Source organism: Zootoca vivipara, chromosome Z2 (genome assembly GCF_965207765.1).
Source record: "Zootoca vivipara chromosome Z2, rZooViv2.hap1.1, whole genome shotgun sequence".
NCBI classification, from domain to species: Eukaryota; Metazoa; Chordata; class Lepidosauria; order Squamata; family Lacertidae; genus Zootoca; species Zootoca vivipara.
The window spans coordinates 9,478,598-9,495,372 of NC_142585.1; the positions used below are offsets into that span (position 1 = coordinate 9,478,598).

Sequence of the window (16,775 nt, forward strand, 5' to 3'; positions counted from 1 at the left end):
TGCGCAGTCTTTATCCACAGTCACTTCCACTCAAGCAGTTCACAGGTTTGGAGCGCTCCGGATCTGGCTTTGTCCTGGCAGGTGGCAACTGTGACTTAAGAGGCGGCAATTCTGACTTGTGCACTCACGATGTCCTACTCAAAAAAGGTAAATTTGGCAACAAAACCTAACAATCCAATGAAGTTCAGTAGGATTTCCTTCCAGCTAAGTGGGTGGGATGGGTTTCACTAACGTGGGAGTAACTCTCACTGGGGTAATTACTTCTCTGTGGATCTCAATAGGATTAGACTATTGGGGGAGCAATCACTTTTGAGCAGATATTCATAGGATTGCACTTGGGTATGGCCTGGATGTGAGCTCGCAGTTTTCTCCCCGAGCATCCACTAGCCAGCTCGGAGGAAAGCTCTTGGGTACAAGCATGTTTTGCAGACATAAAAAGCACCTAGATTTTTTTGGCAGCCGCCTGCATAACTACCTATGCTATGCACCTCCGGAAGCAAAGGGACGCGCTTTACTAGCCTGTCTTGTTAGTAAACTGGAGTGAGGGGCTAGCGGCGAGTGAAGTTAGTTAGCCCTTAGCTGCGCGGAAAGTGGCTGCCCACACCGGGCTCTTCCTTAAGCCTTCCAGACATGCTCGAAAGGAGAGAGAGAATGAATGAACCTTCTTCCACAGGCGCTCTATATTACGATATTATTTTTGTTGGCTTCTACAGTTATTAGTTTGGTTTTGTATGTAAATGAGGTTATCACCTTTGTGTGTGTGGGGAGCTCCTCCTGCGTCTTAAACAACAGGCAGTTTGGCACTGTTTAAATGAAGCAAATGTGCCTTTTTTCCTGGCAGGGGAATAAGGGATGATACGGAAAGGGTCGCCTCTTATGCCGTTTCCGGGGAGGCAGATTTCTGCTGGAAACAAGGCACCGGGAGCGGGGCAACTTTTTTCTTTTTAAGGAGGTGACAATTCTGTGCGAAACTCAGCAGCCCTCCTCGCCGAATTAAGCAGCTCTTTGCGCGTTAAAAATGCAGCGCGGAGCTCTCTGGGCTTGTCGCTTTTTATCTGTTAAGGTGGCACAACGATGTGCTCCTTCCCCTTTAAGGCTGGAGTTGGGCTGCGTGTGTGTGTAAGAGTAAGGGAAAGAGAGCGAGCGGCGGCGTGTCTCCTCCTCTCCGAGTGACACAGCAGTTAGATATGCCCTATCAGTAACTTCAAGCCCACAAACTCCACCTCTGACTGAGGAAACTGTGGGCTGAGGGAAATGTAGTGCGCGAAATGAGACAGACAGTGAATCATTAGCAAACTGCAACGCCAGGATGAACTTGTCGGGAACCTAAGAGGAGAGGGGAAACAAGCGCCGAGAGTCCCTCTCTCTTTCCCCACCTCCCTCCCTCCCTCCTTTCTTTTTTTTCTTTTCCTTTGAGAGCTGCTGGGTTTCGTCCAAAACAATCAAACTGGATGTAAAAGCTGGTGGATCACCAGTCCAAGATGCTTCTGGTTTCCCCGCGGGTAGATGCACCACGCATGGAGCCGCATATTCCAGTAAGTAGACTTCAGCCGGGCGGGCGGGCAGGAAGGAACGAAAAGTCTCGTTCTTAGCAAACGTCTCTTGGCACCGGGATCCCAAGAGAGACTCTGATAAGAGGGATTTGGCTCCTGGGATGGGGAAAGTGATCCTCCTCCCCCTTCCCGATCCGTGCTGAGGTTGTGCGAAAAGACAACCGGGGCAGACGGGGCGTTCGCATTTTGGTGGTGACTTGGAAGCTTCTTGGATTATTATTATTATTATTATTATTATTATTATTATTATTATTATTATTATTATTATTATTATTTTATTTCCCGTCCAGAGTGCGCTTGTACGTCTGCGTGTGCCTATGTGTGTGTGTGTCCGTTTCAGAGTCCTAGTCCAATTTCTCGCTATGCTGTGTTTGTGTTTTAAAATGGTGGTAGATGGAGATGATTTCTTGCCGTCGTGTGGCTCCTAGGAAAGGAAGAAAGAGAGCGGGGGGGGGGGAGTAGGACAGGCTGGCGTGCCTGTGGAAGAAGATCGGTTTCAAGGGAGGCAGACAGAAGTGCAGCCCCTTTCCTGCATGTCTGGCTGGGAAGCAGCTGCCGCTGGCAGTGGGAGAAAAGAGGGGCGACGACGCGCTCAGCCCGCGCGCGCGCGCACACACACAGTTTTCGTCTCCCATCTGTGTGCTCGCCTGCAACAATCCCGGAATAGTTTTGTTCCTTAGGCAAACACACTGTGCGCGACCTACACATCTCCTCCTCGCCATTCCACCCACCAGCCCCGGCGCCTTGGTAGGATGAGCAGTTTACAAAACGCAGACCTCCCCGCAAATAGCCCCTGGCTCCCCGGACACGAAGGTGCGGTGATGAATGCAAAACGATACTTTTTATTGTGATGGAGGATCTATTACGGCTTCCCTTTCGACATGAAAAATGTGTCTCAGAATCAAGTCTGGAAAGGAAGTAGTCGCTGTCTGACTCTTTTTTAAAAAATATATATATTAATATCCTAGATTAAATGCTGACTGCACAGAAGACTTAATAGGATTAGGAAACTGCCAATACTCCCAGACCTGGAAGCTGTGGTGGTACCCCTGTGTAAACAGAGTCATACAGGAAGGCTTCTTTTAGCCTGATTGCTGGGATGATGGGGGCTTTCCTTAAAACTTACATCAAACAGAAAAGCATAAATGAACAAACGTGGTGGGGAGATGTTCTCTAAAGATGCCTCCCATGGAGTGTTGCTATAAGAGATGCTTTAATAAAACGACCTGATCGGTGGGTACCTAGAAAGCCTAGATCATTGCTGCCTCACTTTCAAAGTTGAAAAGTATGAAATATATATTAAAAGTCAGAAGCTTCCTTACATTCCCATTTCTCTTCCCTCCTCCCATGAAAAACAAAAACCACCACACTACCGGTAGTTTGCGACCTCTTTGGGGCAGGGACTCTTCCTGGCTCCGCTGTGCTCTGTGTGATGCACCTTGGTGGAGTTATATTAATAAAGATGTTAAACCAACCGTCAAGTGAAGCAGCCTGCCAAAGTTGCCCTGCAGGGGTAGGGGTGGGGGTTTCTGCAAAAAAATACAAGAGAGTTAAGTGTGACTGACTGAAAAGCTGTCTTCCGGCATTTTAAACACTAATTAGTCCAAACTCTGACTGTGTCTTTCTTGCCTTGTGGTGAGTTCTTCCTTGTTGGGTTTAAAAAAAATCCACCCATGCTGACTCACTTTTTTTAAAAGTATTTTGATTTCTCACCCTGTGATTAAGAGGTGAGGTGGAAGGAGCCACTTTGCGGGGTAAACAAGCTGCTTGTTGTTGATTGGGCTCTCCAGCTGTCTCCCTTGTTTAACCCAGAGGAGGAGGAGGAGGCTGTTGCTGCTGCTGCTGCTGCTATTCCTATGTTTGGCTGATTAATTATTAGGCTCGCTCTTCTTCCTCCATTACAGTCTTTGACCCCCTCCCCCGCTAAATTAACTCACCACCCTAGTTGCTGGGACCCCCCTCCTCCCCCAAAAAGAGACTGCTTGGTAAATTGCGGGGGGGGGGGATTTGTTTGGGTGGCCTTTGGCTGCTAGTTAGTCTTATATTCCCAGGCAGTTCAGCATGCTTTTGTTATGGGTTTACTAAAGGGGAAGGAGGTGTGTGTGTGTGTGTGTGTGTGTGTGTGTGTGTGTGTGTGTGTTTTGGGGGGTGTCCTGTAACCAGGGTGATTAGGGGGAGAGTATTCCTGCTTGGAGCGGAGGGAAGGAGGAGGGTGGCAGTTCTCCCTGGAAGAAGCCCGCTGGTGCTTTCTTTTCAGAGTCCTCCTCCTTCCTGGAATAATAAATTTAAAAGCTGCTTTCTCTCTCTTTCTCCTTCTCCTCAGCAGGCTGAAGCTGGGAAGGGAGGAGAGGAAGGGAGGGGAGATGGCACAGCGTCTGCAAAAGATCCTGACGTTTGTAACAGGAGATTAATAGGTTGCAGGGGAGTCTCTTGCCATTCTAGCACGATCAGCTCTGTGCTTCCCCTCTCTACGATTCACAAAGGCTTGGGGTGTGTGAGTGATGGGGGCTAGTATCTTCTTTTTTCTCCTCCACCTCTGACAATTGAAAACAAGGCAAGAGTCTTACCAGCTTTGCAAAAATGGTACCCAGAGGAGCCTTCCCCCACCCCTGCACAAGAGCTGGGGAGCATGACCTCTGACATAAACCCCTGTGTGTCCCCATATTTCCTTTGCCTATGAGATTTGCAAAGGTGGAGATTAATGATTGGACTGATAATGCTATTCTTCCGCTGCCTGTCTGGAAGGTGTACTCTCTGCTAAAGTTAGAGAGAGGGGACTAGGTTGCTTGCCTGCTTGTCTACCTGTAACACCATTGGCTTAAGTTATTCTCCCTTCTTTTCCTGTTCTTCCCATTCCTAGCTGTTCTGGTTATTGGGTGTTAGAAACAAGAAGCCGTGGCTCAACACAGAAACCACTCTTTATACAGTGCCAACAGCATGCATGATGCTAAACAGAATGATATGTGCTGAATAAACTGGCAGGTGTCTGTCCCAAAGAGCTTACAACTGAAACTGGGAAAGGAAAGAGGCAAGGATTATTAAGTGAACCATTGCATCCTTTGCCCTAGAGAAGGGATGCAGCATCTGTGCTCCTCCGAATGTTGTCTGATTGTTGTCATCACTGACCATCAGCAACTTGGGCTGGAGATTGGAGATTCTGGAGGGTCACAAGAACTGCCTCGCAAGTTCAGAGGCTCTGAGGTCAGATGTGAGAACCTTGACTTTGACTGCCCATGGGTGAAGCAATACAACTCTGTAGAGCTGGGCAATATGTTGCCCCAAACCAGTTTGAAGTTCAGACCTGGCAATAAATCACTAATCATGACGTGTTTGTGTGTGTTCCATGCAAAAATCACAATGTGGGAAAGACCATGAAGCCAGCCAATGCTTCACTCGATTCCTGCAGCCCTGTTAACTCTGCTGGCTCCGCTCTCCCTTGTCTCCTGCAGGGGGCAGCGAATCACAAAGTCAGGCGTCCGCAAAAATCACGATGCTGGAAAAACAGTGAAGGCAGCTTCCCCGTAGCTCCATCCTTATTCCAAGCATTGTGATATATCAGTGTATTGCAATGTTTAGCTGGTGATAAATCACGATGTTGAAAACCAGATATTTCCCAGCCCTACATGTATTCTGAACATGCTCCAAAGTGTGTTATAGGCTTCACACACTGAGGACAAAACTCCAAATGTTGAAATGAGTTCTAGCCTTGGTGAGTTGATCAAATCAAACCCAATAATGAGCCTTTCTAACAGATAGTTCTTTTTCTTATGGCAAGATTCCCACAGTTGACTGGGTTGTATAGTTTGTTTATTTCTGAGAGAATGGGCCAGGAAGTGACCGTTTTTTTCTTTTTTCCTACTCTTTGCAGTACTGGTGGAGGGGAGTCAGGGCTGCAGAATTTACTCACTCTAGCTAGGCTGACAAGCCTGATCACACCTTCCTGAGTTAAAAAATAAAAATAAAAATCCATCTAGCAGAGAAGCTCACTCACCTGTGAACTGAAGAGAATCCCTGTGTTTCCTTTTTGTTGTTTATTAACCTCCTTCCACATGTACTGTATACTAAGGCAATAGACAAAATATAACAAAAACTGCTTTAAAAAGTTACAGAATCATTGCAAATATAATAGAAGCTGAAAAACAATACCAAGCAGGACCCCAGTGGCAGAGACCTATTCATTCAACTTAGAAAGAAAGAATGAACAAAAATGCTCTTTCACAGAACATAATATCCCTATGCAAGGCTGAACTTTGATAATATGACACCCCTGAGTGAGGACAAGATTTGGTGCCTCCTCCTTAAATATTTCTTCTTTTCACAATAATTTGTTTTTGTATAGTTGCTTTTTAAAATGAATCTTCTCAGTAGGTTCCCTGTATAAATATAGGTGGTATCATCATCATCTTTTGAAAATTGCCAGGCACATTTTACACCTGGCTATCAGCCACTTGTGACCAGCTGAAGATGCCCAGGTGACAGGATGGCACCCTGATGTCTCCACCATCTTGGAGGTGCATGCCTGGGGATCCTTAGATCTTGACTGTTTTCACACACTAGCAATTCATCCTGTAGAATTCTGTCCATTATATTTTATCTGCACAATCAGAATGAAATTCAGGAACCAAAGAGTCTTATTGGAAATTAAGACTTGAGAGCCGTCAAAATGGCAACTAGACATTCCGTTGTCTAGACTGTAACCCTGATTTAAGGAGCCATTTGGTGCCTTAAAGTGAGTTTCTAACACTTATTATTATTTTGTTTCCCCCCCCCTGGCTCGCTGCCCTGTGGGGGGGGGGGCTGCCCACACCACCTTAAAACTGGGGCTGCCTTATGTCACCCTTTCACCAAACCAGCTTCCCTGGTAATATATTGTGTTTCTTTCATCTTATCCACCTTCTCCCATGCAGCATAGTTCTCTCCTAACCCCATCTCCATTTTATCTCCAATCTGTGAAGAGGGTGGAACTGGCCCAAGGCTACTTGGAGAGCTTTATGGCTGGAAAGGGGGCTCAGTCCCAGGTCTCTCCAGTTCTGGTATGTCACAAAGCATTGTGAAAGCCGTTCCCTCCAAAGTGTTTAGTGGTGGGGGTGGTATCTGTGGAATGAAGGCTGATCACCTAATACTGGTTCGAGATACCTCCTCTGCCCCTTCACTCCACCGCCATATATATATATATATATATAGCTGTTGCTTGAAAACCTAGCTTTTTCAACTAGCAAGGAGTTAAGCAGTGTAACTTGGAGAGAGAGAAATATCATTTGACTATTATATAATTCTCCAGTGTTTCTATGCTTAGCTCTTTAATCCCTTGTTAATTCCTAATGCATGCCAATTTTTGAGGCCCCCTTGCTTGGGGGAGGAATTGGCCAGTGAGTCCTAAGGGCACTCGCTCAGATGGCTTGAAACTTTGCTGGGTGAAGGAAATTTATAGGCCGCTCCCTAGAATCCTGATTAAAGGAGATGGGAAATCATTGTGCCCTGTAGAAGTGTTAGCTGATGTCACCAAATGATGGTACGAAGGACTGTGCATGGTCCACGATTCCATCACACATCATGAAAAAGCACATGGTTTGATACGGACCACTTAATTGGGCATACATATAGTGTGCCTGTTGGTTTAGTGGATAATGCCTGGTGATGGTACACATAAGAAGCATCTTAAAAGAGATGCCAACAGGTCAGAGGAGATGGGGATTGTGAAAGAGAAGGAGTCATATTGTCACCGAGAGACCACCATATCTTGCTCCTGAGTTGGTAACAAGTCCTAAAAGTGGTCCACCATGTCTGCCCTTTCCAGGAAAATCTTATTAAAGGTAAATTGATGCAGAATCTTGATAGATATCAGAAGCTTGTTGGAGAGTTAGTTAACCTAGGGCAGAGGTTGCCACATTTGGCAGGGATATGTGATGTGGCTTGTTCACAATATGTTCTGCCTGGCGTATGGAGGCTGTTTAAAAATCATATCCAATGTGTTCCATTATGGGGATCAGACAGTCTTCATTTAAGCCTCTTTAAGCAAGCTACATACAGAAGCTTGTTCTGTTGTGAAAGTTTCCCGGTCACTGCAACAATCTGCTAAACATGACAGACTGACCATGCCACAACAATTGGCACATGGAGCAATTGGAAGCGGCTTCCACAAGGCAGCCACAATGTAGGCCCGGGCCATGTCTGGCCTACCCCCATTATATAAGGGAACAAGCACCTTCCAGTGCACTGTCCATTAACAAATGCCCCCTGAGACATTTGGGCTAACTTGAAGCCCCAATGTTCAGATTACTCCATGACTCCTACCCTGTTGATTTCTTGCAACAATCCTGGGCCAGGGCCAATTGTCACCTTTCTACTCCATCCTCTGCATGAACTCAAGGTAGAGCTGGGACTTCACGCTTAAGATTTCCAGTTTATCCAGGGGACCACGCATTGCTGACTCTGCAACTTGAGTATAGAGCAAAAAGCAAGCATTGAAAACTGGAGGCTTCTTTTGTTGTTCTTCCTATAACATGAAGCTAGCACGAACCCCCCCCCCCCTCTCTGTGTGTGTGTGTGTGTGTGTGTGTGTACGCATGCACATGCATGCATGAAGTAAGTGTCACTAAGCATCATGTGAGTAAATACCAAATCAAGTGCAAAACACAAGCTTCCCACCTATATTTCCCACGTCCCTCCTCCTTCCGCCTCTCCCTGCCTTTGTGCTTCCCTTCTGGAGCAAGATTATTGGAAACTAAAGCTGCTGATGTGAGAGATGTAACATATGGTGTCTCCATAAGAGAGAGAGCTGAAATGGCCTTGAACCTGCCGGACTGACCAGCTGTTTATTGCCCACAAGAGCAGTTAATAAGCTCTTCCCTTAAAGAAACATCTCTCTTTCTCTCCCCCCCCCCAGGTGCTCGCTAGTTTGCATACTAAAGAGGGGGGTTCTCAATAGGAAGAAAAAGCAATGGTCTTGTGTACTGCTTAGCTGCTGGTTGCTGGCATTCTTCCCTTTCCCCTGGGCACTTGTTTGCATACTGCACACCCACAGTATGCAAGCCGCTATATGACTTGTATATCTTTATGATAAAAAAACAACAACCCACTTCCAAACCTCTTGTGCAATTAGAAAACTGTTGTGGATTTTAATGCTTGCAAGACTAATATAGCTGCAAAGAAAGTATTGATTGACTAGCAAACACCTAGACTTCAGTAACTTCCACCCTACCCTTTCATGGGGATAAAAAAAATCCTTAAATAATTTGAGCTGCGCATGAGCGCAGCTGTTCTCTTTGTAACCCTCCTCCATCCCAAAATACCACTCCTGCCATCTCTCTCTTGGCCACCTTTTGTTAGATGCCGCACAGCCCAGGTTATGCAGTGATATAACCTGGAGCATGCAGAACTGCACCGGCACTTGTGCAAACACTTTAAGCCCCAGCATGAAGGAAGAGGCAGGCAACAGCAGAAAGGAAGCCAAAATTCTCATAGTTTTGGCAGTGACCCCTTTCAGTGCTCCCATATGTTGTGTGTGAGAGAAAACAATTTAAGGAAAAGATGCTTCTGGTTGGGAGGAAAGGGGAGAAAAGGTGACAGGGAAATTCCACGTTAGGAAAGCATTAGCAAAGGGCGACTTTAATGTTTTCCTGCTGCTGACGTTGGTAGTGACACAGTTGTGTGGGCTGAGAAGGGAACGTCTCAAAGGTTTAAAACTCAACCAGGAAGTAGTCTTGTTGCTGAGGGATGGAAAACAAATATGAACCAGCGTGTCTTCTAGGTGAGGTTTCCAGCTGCTCTCCGGTCCAGGGAAGGCTGTTTCATGTGCTAGCAAAAGCAGAATTCTAATTTTCCCTTTTATTTTTATTTTAAGCAAACCCTTCTGAATAATAAGCAACAATTTGAAAGGGGAAAGAAACTCATATTTGGCATCTTAGAAACGAAGTGTAGCAGAGTTTCCCCAATATGCCTACGGCAGAAAGAGGTAAAAATATGTGGCACCTTGGAGACTAATGGGTTCATTGTGGCATAAACTGCCTTAAGCAACAGCCTGTTCTGTCAAAAACAAGAACTGTCTCCCTATCCAACTTTCCATTGCATTCAAAAAAACACTTCATTGTCTAAGAAATATGTTTAAAGAATGGAGAGTGTGGGTAGAAACAATTAATACACAATAGGCTGAACCCTGTGTTTTGGTATCTGAATTACTTTGCCTATTTTCCACCCCTTTAGACTTGCTAAGATCATGCTTTGTTTTGTAAGCTCTCTATCCACCATGAACTTGTCTTTACCAGATATTGCTGTCAGAGTTTTGTTTCAGCAACAACTGGTTATATCTAATTGCTAGTCATTGGATATCTTGTGAATACAGTGGTGCCTCGGGTTACAAACAAACGCTTTGGGTTACAAACTCTGCTAACCCGGAAGTAGTACCTCGGATTACAAACTTTGTCCCAGGATGAGAACAGAAATCGTGCGCCGGCGGCAGCAGGGGGCCCTATTAATGAAAGCGTGCTTAAGGTTAAGAATGGTTTCGGGTTAAGAATGGACCTTCGGGGTTAAGTTCATAACCCGAGGTACCACTGTATTGACAACTGGCAGCATGTAGAGGTCAGGCAAAATTCAGCCCATTACATTTTCTTTCCATTTTAAAATGTAAACTCATATGCAGCCCCTGAAAACTCAGAGGCACAATAACATCCTCTTATTTCACACCCAGACTTTCCCTGTGCTACTGCCATATTTTTGCAGGTGTGGAGGACCATTATTATAGGAACAGGGTGGGTTGGGTGATTGTGGTTACTGCGGTCACATGCAGGAAGATTTAGCTCATGGGATTACAATCCACTAGGATTCAGTAGGGCTTGTACAGGAGACTTTGCAGTGAACTAACCATGTTAACAGAGGAGAGAAGGGTTTGGTTTTTCTAACTAGGGCACCAAACTGTTGAGCTGGGTCTTTTTCTGATTACTCCCACTGGTCCTAAGAAGTATGCAACCAACCAGCCATGATAGTATTCAGGAAAAAGCACCCAAACAGAATTGTATTCCAAGTTTATAAACATTGCATGAACTCGCAGCTCCTGGGTTGAATTGATAGTTAAAGGTATTGCTTCTGCAGATATCTGAATATGTCTTAATCTCTGCAATTAAAAACAAAACAAAACTACTCTATTTGAATTAGTGTGTTTGAGGAACAATAAAAGAAATGTTGAGGCAAGCTGAGCTATCCATGAGCAAATTTACCAAATGTGGATTCTGAATTCTAAATCTGATCTCAGATTTCCAGGTGTGGTGTGTGTGTGTGTGTGTGTGTGTGTGTGTGTGTGTGTGTGTGTACAAAAATACCTTCTGCTTTGGATGTTCCACTGTTTTTAAAGGAAATGCTGGATGCAAACAGTCTCAATTGTCCCCCCCCCACTATTTTAAGAGTGGCTAGTGATGCAAAAATGTGTAGGGCAAGGTACTTGTAGGTTATGATTCATTACTAACTGGTTTGGTGTCCGAGTAAAGATAGCAAAATCTGTTCAAATGAGAAAGTGGTATTCTTCCAGGAACTTTTCTGTATACCTGACAGATTTGCTATTTCCTTATTTAAGGAAAGATTAATATTGTATATTGCTCCGTTCTTCTTATTCCTTTCTGTAGAGGGAGCAATATCCGATCACTGCTCATTAGCAAGCTCTGCTGCCCAGTTCTCTTGCATGGCCTGATACTTTAAAAGAAAAAGAAGTACAGTATTTCAAATTGAAGGATTTTGTGTGTCTACAGCTGTGCGTCAAAATATTTTATATAAATATTGATTTATTTTTTCCAAGGGGGTTGTTATAAAGAGGGTGCTTTTATCCCCCTGAGCTCTTGGGCAATTATCTCAGTGCCATAAATGTTGATACGCACATAATGGATGTAACTAAAAAATCTCCTTATCCAAGCAGAAAATGCTGGGTGTTTGTTGGAGCAGATAGAATGCTGAGAGTGTGAATAGACAAACCCATATGTTGTTGGTGAAAGAGATAAATGATGGACGAAGAAGAGTTGGTTACTATGTTCAGCATAGTACAACCAATTCCTGTTTCTTAAAAATATACCTGCTTCAATGCTATTGATGGGTAATCCAGTTGCACCAATTGACTGCAAGCCCACACGCCCTTGCTTTTCTGTTTTTTGTTTATAATGGTTCTTGGGACCCAGGCTGCAGGGAAGGTCTCCTGCACAATCTCAATTTTCCATAAAGAGAATATTAGTCACAATGGAGCATGCACAATTCAGATATTCCATCCAAATGATACAGGCGGCCTAATTGTTTCTGAATGTGTGGGTGGTGCTGTAGTTTTGTTTGTTTGTTTGTTTATCCATCCACCTGTTTTATCTTTTAATTTATTACCTTTAAGTCTCAGGGTGGATTGCAGCATGTAAACAACAATTTTAAAAAGCAATTTGACAATCACAAAAAGTGTTAAAAGTCAGAGCCAATAGGAATGGCTTCAGCATTCTCTGCAAGCTATATAATGAAGGTGCCAGAGATACCTCTGTGGGGAGGGGGTTCCACACCTGAGCTTCTGAGCACAGACCAAAGGGGCTGCCTCTGCTGATTTGCAGAGGGGCAAGACAAGACAAGACATGGACCAGGAAAGTGGGAACCTTTACCTTATGGGACATAAGGTACCCGTAAGTGTGAATGAGCACTCTTAAAGACATTTCCACTTCTTTCTCATGCAAGAGGGAAGTTTCCCATTTGTAGACCACATTGCAGTAATCCAGCTTTGAAGTTGCCAGAGCATGGAGTACAGGGGCCAAGCCTGAAAAGAAAAATCACTTAAAAGCATGACATACTGGGGTGGTGCTCTGGACTGGCAACCGCTTTATTGCTTGACCTATGGCCCTCGAGATGTTGTTTGACTCTGACTCCCATCAACCACAGCCAGCAGGGCCAATGGTCAGGAATGATGGGGGCAGTTGTCCACCAGCATCCGAAGAACCAAGTTAGCCACCTATGCTTTATTGTGATAGGAATTTCAGATTGGAGGATTCAAAAAAAAAAGTTTGGATGGCTCCAAAAAAGTTTTGGAACTTTGGAAGTTCCAAAAATGTATTAATTTGTATGTTAAAATTACTGGTTTTCACTGCTTTTTTACGGCACCTAAAACAGAACGAAGGCCAGAACTATCAATTTCCTATATGGTAGTTTGGAGGTAGCTTGTGTTTTTCTTTAGGGAGAGGGAGTGGTCTTAAGGTATGTGTGTTTTTTCTTCTTAAGTCACTAATTTGTCTCAGATTTCAACAGTTTGCTTTTTTATGCAGGTGTGTCTGCTCTTATCTGAAGGATTTTTATCCCTCTCTTAAGCAACAATGGGGCTCCCAGAGCTGGTTGCAAATGCCAGTGATAAGATGGTCCCTGCCCTCTGGGCTTACAAACCAAAATAGAGAAACACAAAAGGAAAAAATGGATTGGGAGGAAGGAGGGAGAAGCAAGCTGGGGAAGGACTAGTTCTCCTAATGCTCAGCTGGAAGGAAAAGACCCATCTCTGCAGCAGCCTGATGGGGGATGGCTGTGGAAATCAAATGAATTGGCCTGCAGTTTGGCAAGTTTTCTTGAACAGACCTGCAAATGCTTACTGAGGTTGGGAAGAAGAAAAGGAGTCATGGAAGGACTGATTAATCCACACTGCCTGTCCAGTCAGGCCTGCCTGCCTGGTCCCTCTGGCCATGGTTAAAGGAACACCCTACTCCTGTTCTAGACTGTCCCTGTCCCTTGATGCCTTCACTCTAATAGTGTGGTGCAATGGTTAGAGGGTTGGATTGTGATTTGGGAGAGACTAGGGTTCGGATCCCCACTCAGCTAGGAAGCTCACAGGGGGACCTTGGGCTAGTCACAGCCACCATCTCTTCAGCCTAACCTGTAGGGCTAGTGAGAGGATGAAATGGGGGGGAAGCCGTATGCACCACCTTGACATAGATAGATAGATAGATAGATAGATAGATGATAGATAGATAGATAGATAGATAGCCTGTCAGTGCTGGATGTATCATGCCCCAAGACCTACAGGCAGGCCCATGCTGGCAGAGCGGGGGGGTGGCAACCGGGTACACTCAGTCTAGGCCTTAGAGGGCTAAGCTGGCCGGGGGTGGGGCACCAAGGGCCTGCTGGATTTTTGCTGTCATGCCAAGAACAAGACGCTGGCCACAGACTTCAGACAAGCTCTGCACAAGCCTGTCTTCAGTTCTGCACTGGGTATTGCCAATGCAACACACACACAAATCTATGGGAGCCAGAAATTAGTAGTGAATTATCCACGTACTACTGGTGTGTCCCTTTGCTGTGGACCAGGCTACCAATTTGTATTTGTTGAACCAGAGCTTGGATTTCTCCTTGCAAGATCCTCAACGAATGCCCGTATTTTTAGCATGTTAGGCAGGCAGAAATGCACCGCAATATCCCTTGCAACTCTGCAGGTCACAGTCTGGAACTTGGGCCTCATCATCTTATCCTGTACTGCCATAGTCTTCGGACATGTGGTTGGGGCAGCAAAATGCCACAGGCCAGGCCTCCTTTGCCAAGTAATATCACAGCCGCTGCTGCTGAAGTAAGCATTGGAGAGCTTGACTCTGCATGCTGCTTTGATGTTCCAGTTCTGTGCAACTGGATTGGCAGATCAGCATTTTTGAAGGTGGGGGGTGGGGGTGGGGAGGACAATACTGCAAAACTGCTTTTCCTTTCCCTGTGGAGATTCACAGAGCTCTGGAACAAAGGCAGAAAGAGTTGGTTTACATAGTGTGCTAAGCCAAAACTAGTGCGTCCCTTTAACAAGGACTCTGGGATAAAGCTCTCTCAACACTAAGCACAAGCTGTTGCCAAGGTTTGTTTGGTTTCCTAATTAAGATGGCATGCTAAGCCCAACCTTGCCTTAGCTCAGCGAGGCCCCAGCAGCGAAAAGGCATGGGAGCCTATGCATTGGCACAGCCTCACTAAACTAAGGTTTGTGTTGTGGTTGTTATCATAAACAACATTCATATAACACCTTTACCTTCCGCTGATCTCAAGGTGATGTCTCTTCCTCCACATTCATCCTCTCAACAAACCTGTGAGGTAGGTTAGGATAAGAGGTGGTGACTGGCCCTGTTGCCCATGCCACTGCTGCTGCATCATGGTGGCAGCACGGGCACAATTACAGGTGATGGTACATTTGTAGTGACAGGACTGGCAGCACTGTGGGTGTGACAATGGGGGCAGCGCATGGGGGGGGCTGGAGTCATGGGAAAAGGGCAGTGTCCAGGTGTTTTGCCAACAGTGACAAAAATTCTTGGACCAGCCTTGCGCCAGGCCTAAACTCAGCCTAGACCAGGAAACTGCAGCTTGCCCAAAGTCAGGAAGAAAACTCCGCTGCTGAAGAGGGTTTTGAACCAACTCTCTGGCTACTGGCCAGTCCTGCTGAGGCACTTGAGCTGCTGACATGGTTGTTCCGTGGAGGGAGAGCCCTGGGGCCCTGGTGTGGTTCTCTCCCACGAGTGCATGCAATCCCTGTGATTATCAAAAGTGGCTTGCAGAGGTAACAATCAAATTTGCACAGCCCCAAGTCAAGCCACAGCGGTTAGGCTAGTGAAGAAGGTTCTGCAGGTTTACTTAACAAGCTGCCTGGGCTCTCATATTTCATCAACAAATAGACTTCTGTCACCAATCAGTGATAAATCTGGTACTTCCGAGGGTTCATTTCAAGCCCTTGCTGTTCTCTTTGCCAGCTTGTACCATGTGAAAGGCTTGGCAGCCTTACTGATAAAGTGGTATTTATCCAAACGCTTCCTTGGCCATATCCTGGAGCGTTAATGATTTGGTGATCTGATATTTCAGCAGTATACAGAATCATAAATGGATGCTGCAATGTCAGAGGTATCTCTCTCTCTCTCCCTCTCTCCTTGGAATTTTCTTTTTAAAAAATCTACTTGCTGACTTTGCCTCTGCCATTCTTTGCACTCTTCTGTTTGAAAAGAGACAGCTGGAGGTTCAGTCTGTTGCAGCCATGATAGGGATTACCTCTGCAGGGGGAGGGGGCATTGAGGTGGACACAGTAGGAAAGCTATAATCACTGCTGAAGTCTAGATTTGTATGTTTTCAGAGGTGGTGGTATGCAACAGAAGTGAGCCAAGCCAGAGGAGAATGATTTGTTCTGGTTCTGGTTCATGGTGCTTCTGTGACTCCTGTGCAGGCATAATTTTAACCATGGTTTGTTTTCCCCCAACTAGAGATAAATGTTATGTCTGACAACACCTGATACATGTTCTAGGCAGTTTCCCTGTCTTTCCAGCTCTGCTTGCAAAGCAACATGCCACTTTTGTGGGTGTCTTCCTCTACATTAGTGGGGTAGGAGAGCTGAAAAAAATGTCACATCTGGCAAGCAATGTGCCCCTTTGGTTTCAGAGAGTACGTGGGTAGCAGAGTCTAAAAAATTTCATGGCCCTCCAGTGGCCATGGTGGCTCATTTACCAGAAGTAATGTGTTGTTGTTTAGTCGTTTAGTCGTGTCTGACTCTTCGTGACCCCATGGACCATAGCACGCCAGGCACTCCTGTCTTGAAGTATTGTATTTAGCGTTAACTCTGGAAGTGTATACTGTACTCAATTCTGACCAAACTAAGCCTCCTAGAGCAAAATATAAATCTGGGGGTTTAGTTTGGTCAGAATCAAGTATATAGTTCCAGAGTTAACACTAAACACATTAGTTACAGGTAGGTAGCCGTGTTGGTCTGAGTCGAAACAAAATAAAAAAAATCCTTCAGTAGCACCTTAAAGACCAACTAAATTTTTATTTTGGTATGAGCTTTCGTGTGCATGCATACTTCATCAGATACCCTAAATACATTACTTTTGGTAAATGAGCCATCACAGTCACTAGAGGGCCGTGAAAATATGTGTCGTGAGCTTTTTAGACTCATCTACCCATGTACTATCTGAAACCAAAGGGGAGCATTGGTTGCAGGTGTGAAATATATTGGCATTATTTTCAGCTCTCCTAACTGACTACATGCTCTCCTCATTCAGGAAGCTTTATGTTTGAGATCCTAATCAAGATTAAGACAACCAATCATGTTTAAGCATCATATGCACATCACATAACTCCCAATATGACAGTTTTTATTTCATTTAACATAGAGGGTCTTCTAATTGCGGCAGTATGTGCTGAAAAGCAGAAGGTGGTCCATTTAATTCTCTACACATGTTTATTCTTCTCTCCTGGCTGCCCCCCACCCTACACAGACAC

The 16,775-nt window shown here is 45.2% G+C and overlaps 1 protein-coding gene across 2 annotated transcripts in view; it reads left to right on the forward strand.

Annotated features, from left to right (window-relative positions):
* Positions 1-1,275: 1,275 nt before the first annotated feature.
* Positions 1,276-16,775, forward strand: part of MAMLD1 (mastermind like domain containing 1) — a 126,581-nt gene continuing 111,081 nt past the window's right edge. For both annotated transcript variants that reach the window (XM_035113251.3, XM_035113252.3), the window contains exon 1: positions 1,276-1,535. In XM_035113251.3, coding sequence (XP_034969142.3) covers positions 1,482-1,535 — 54 coding nt within the window. In that variant the 5' untranslated portion in view covers positions 1,276-1,481. The remainder of the gene's footprint in view (positions 1,536-16,775) is intronic.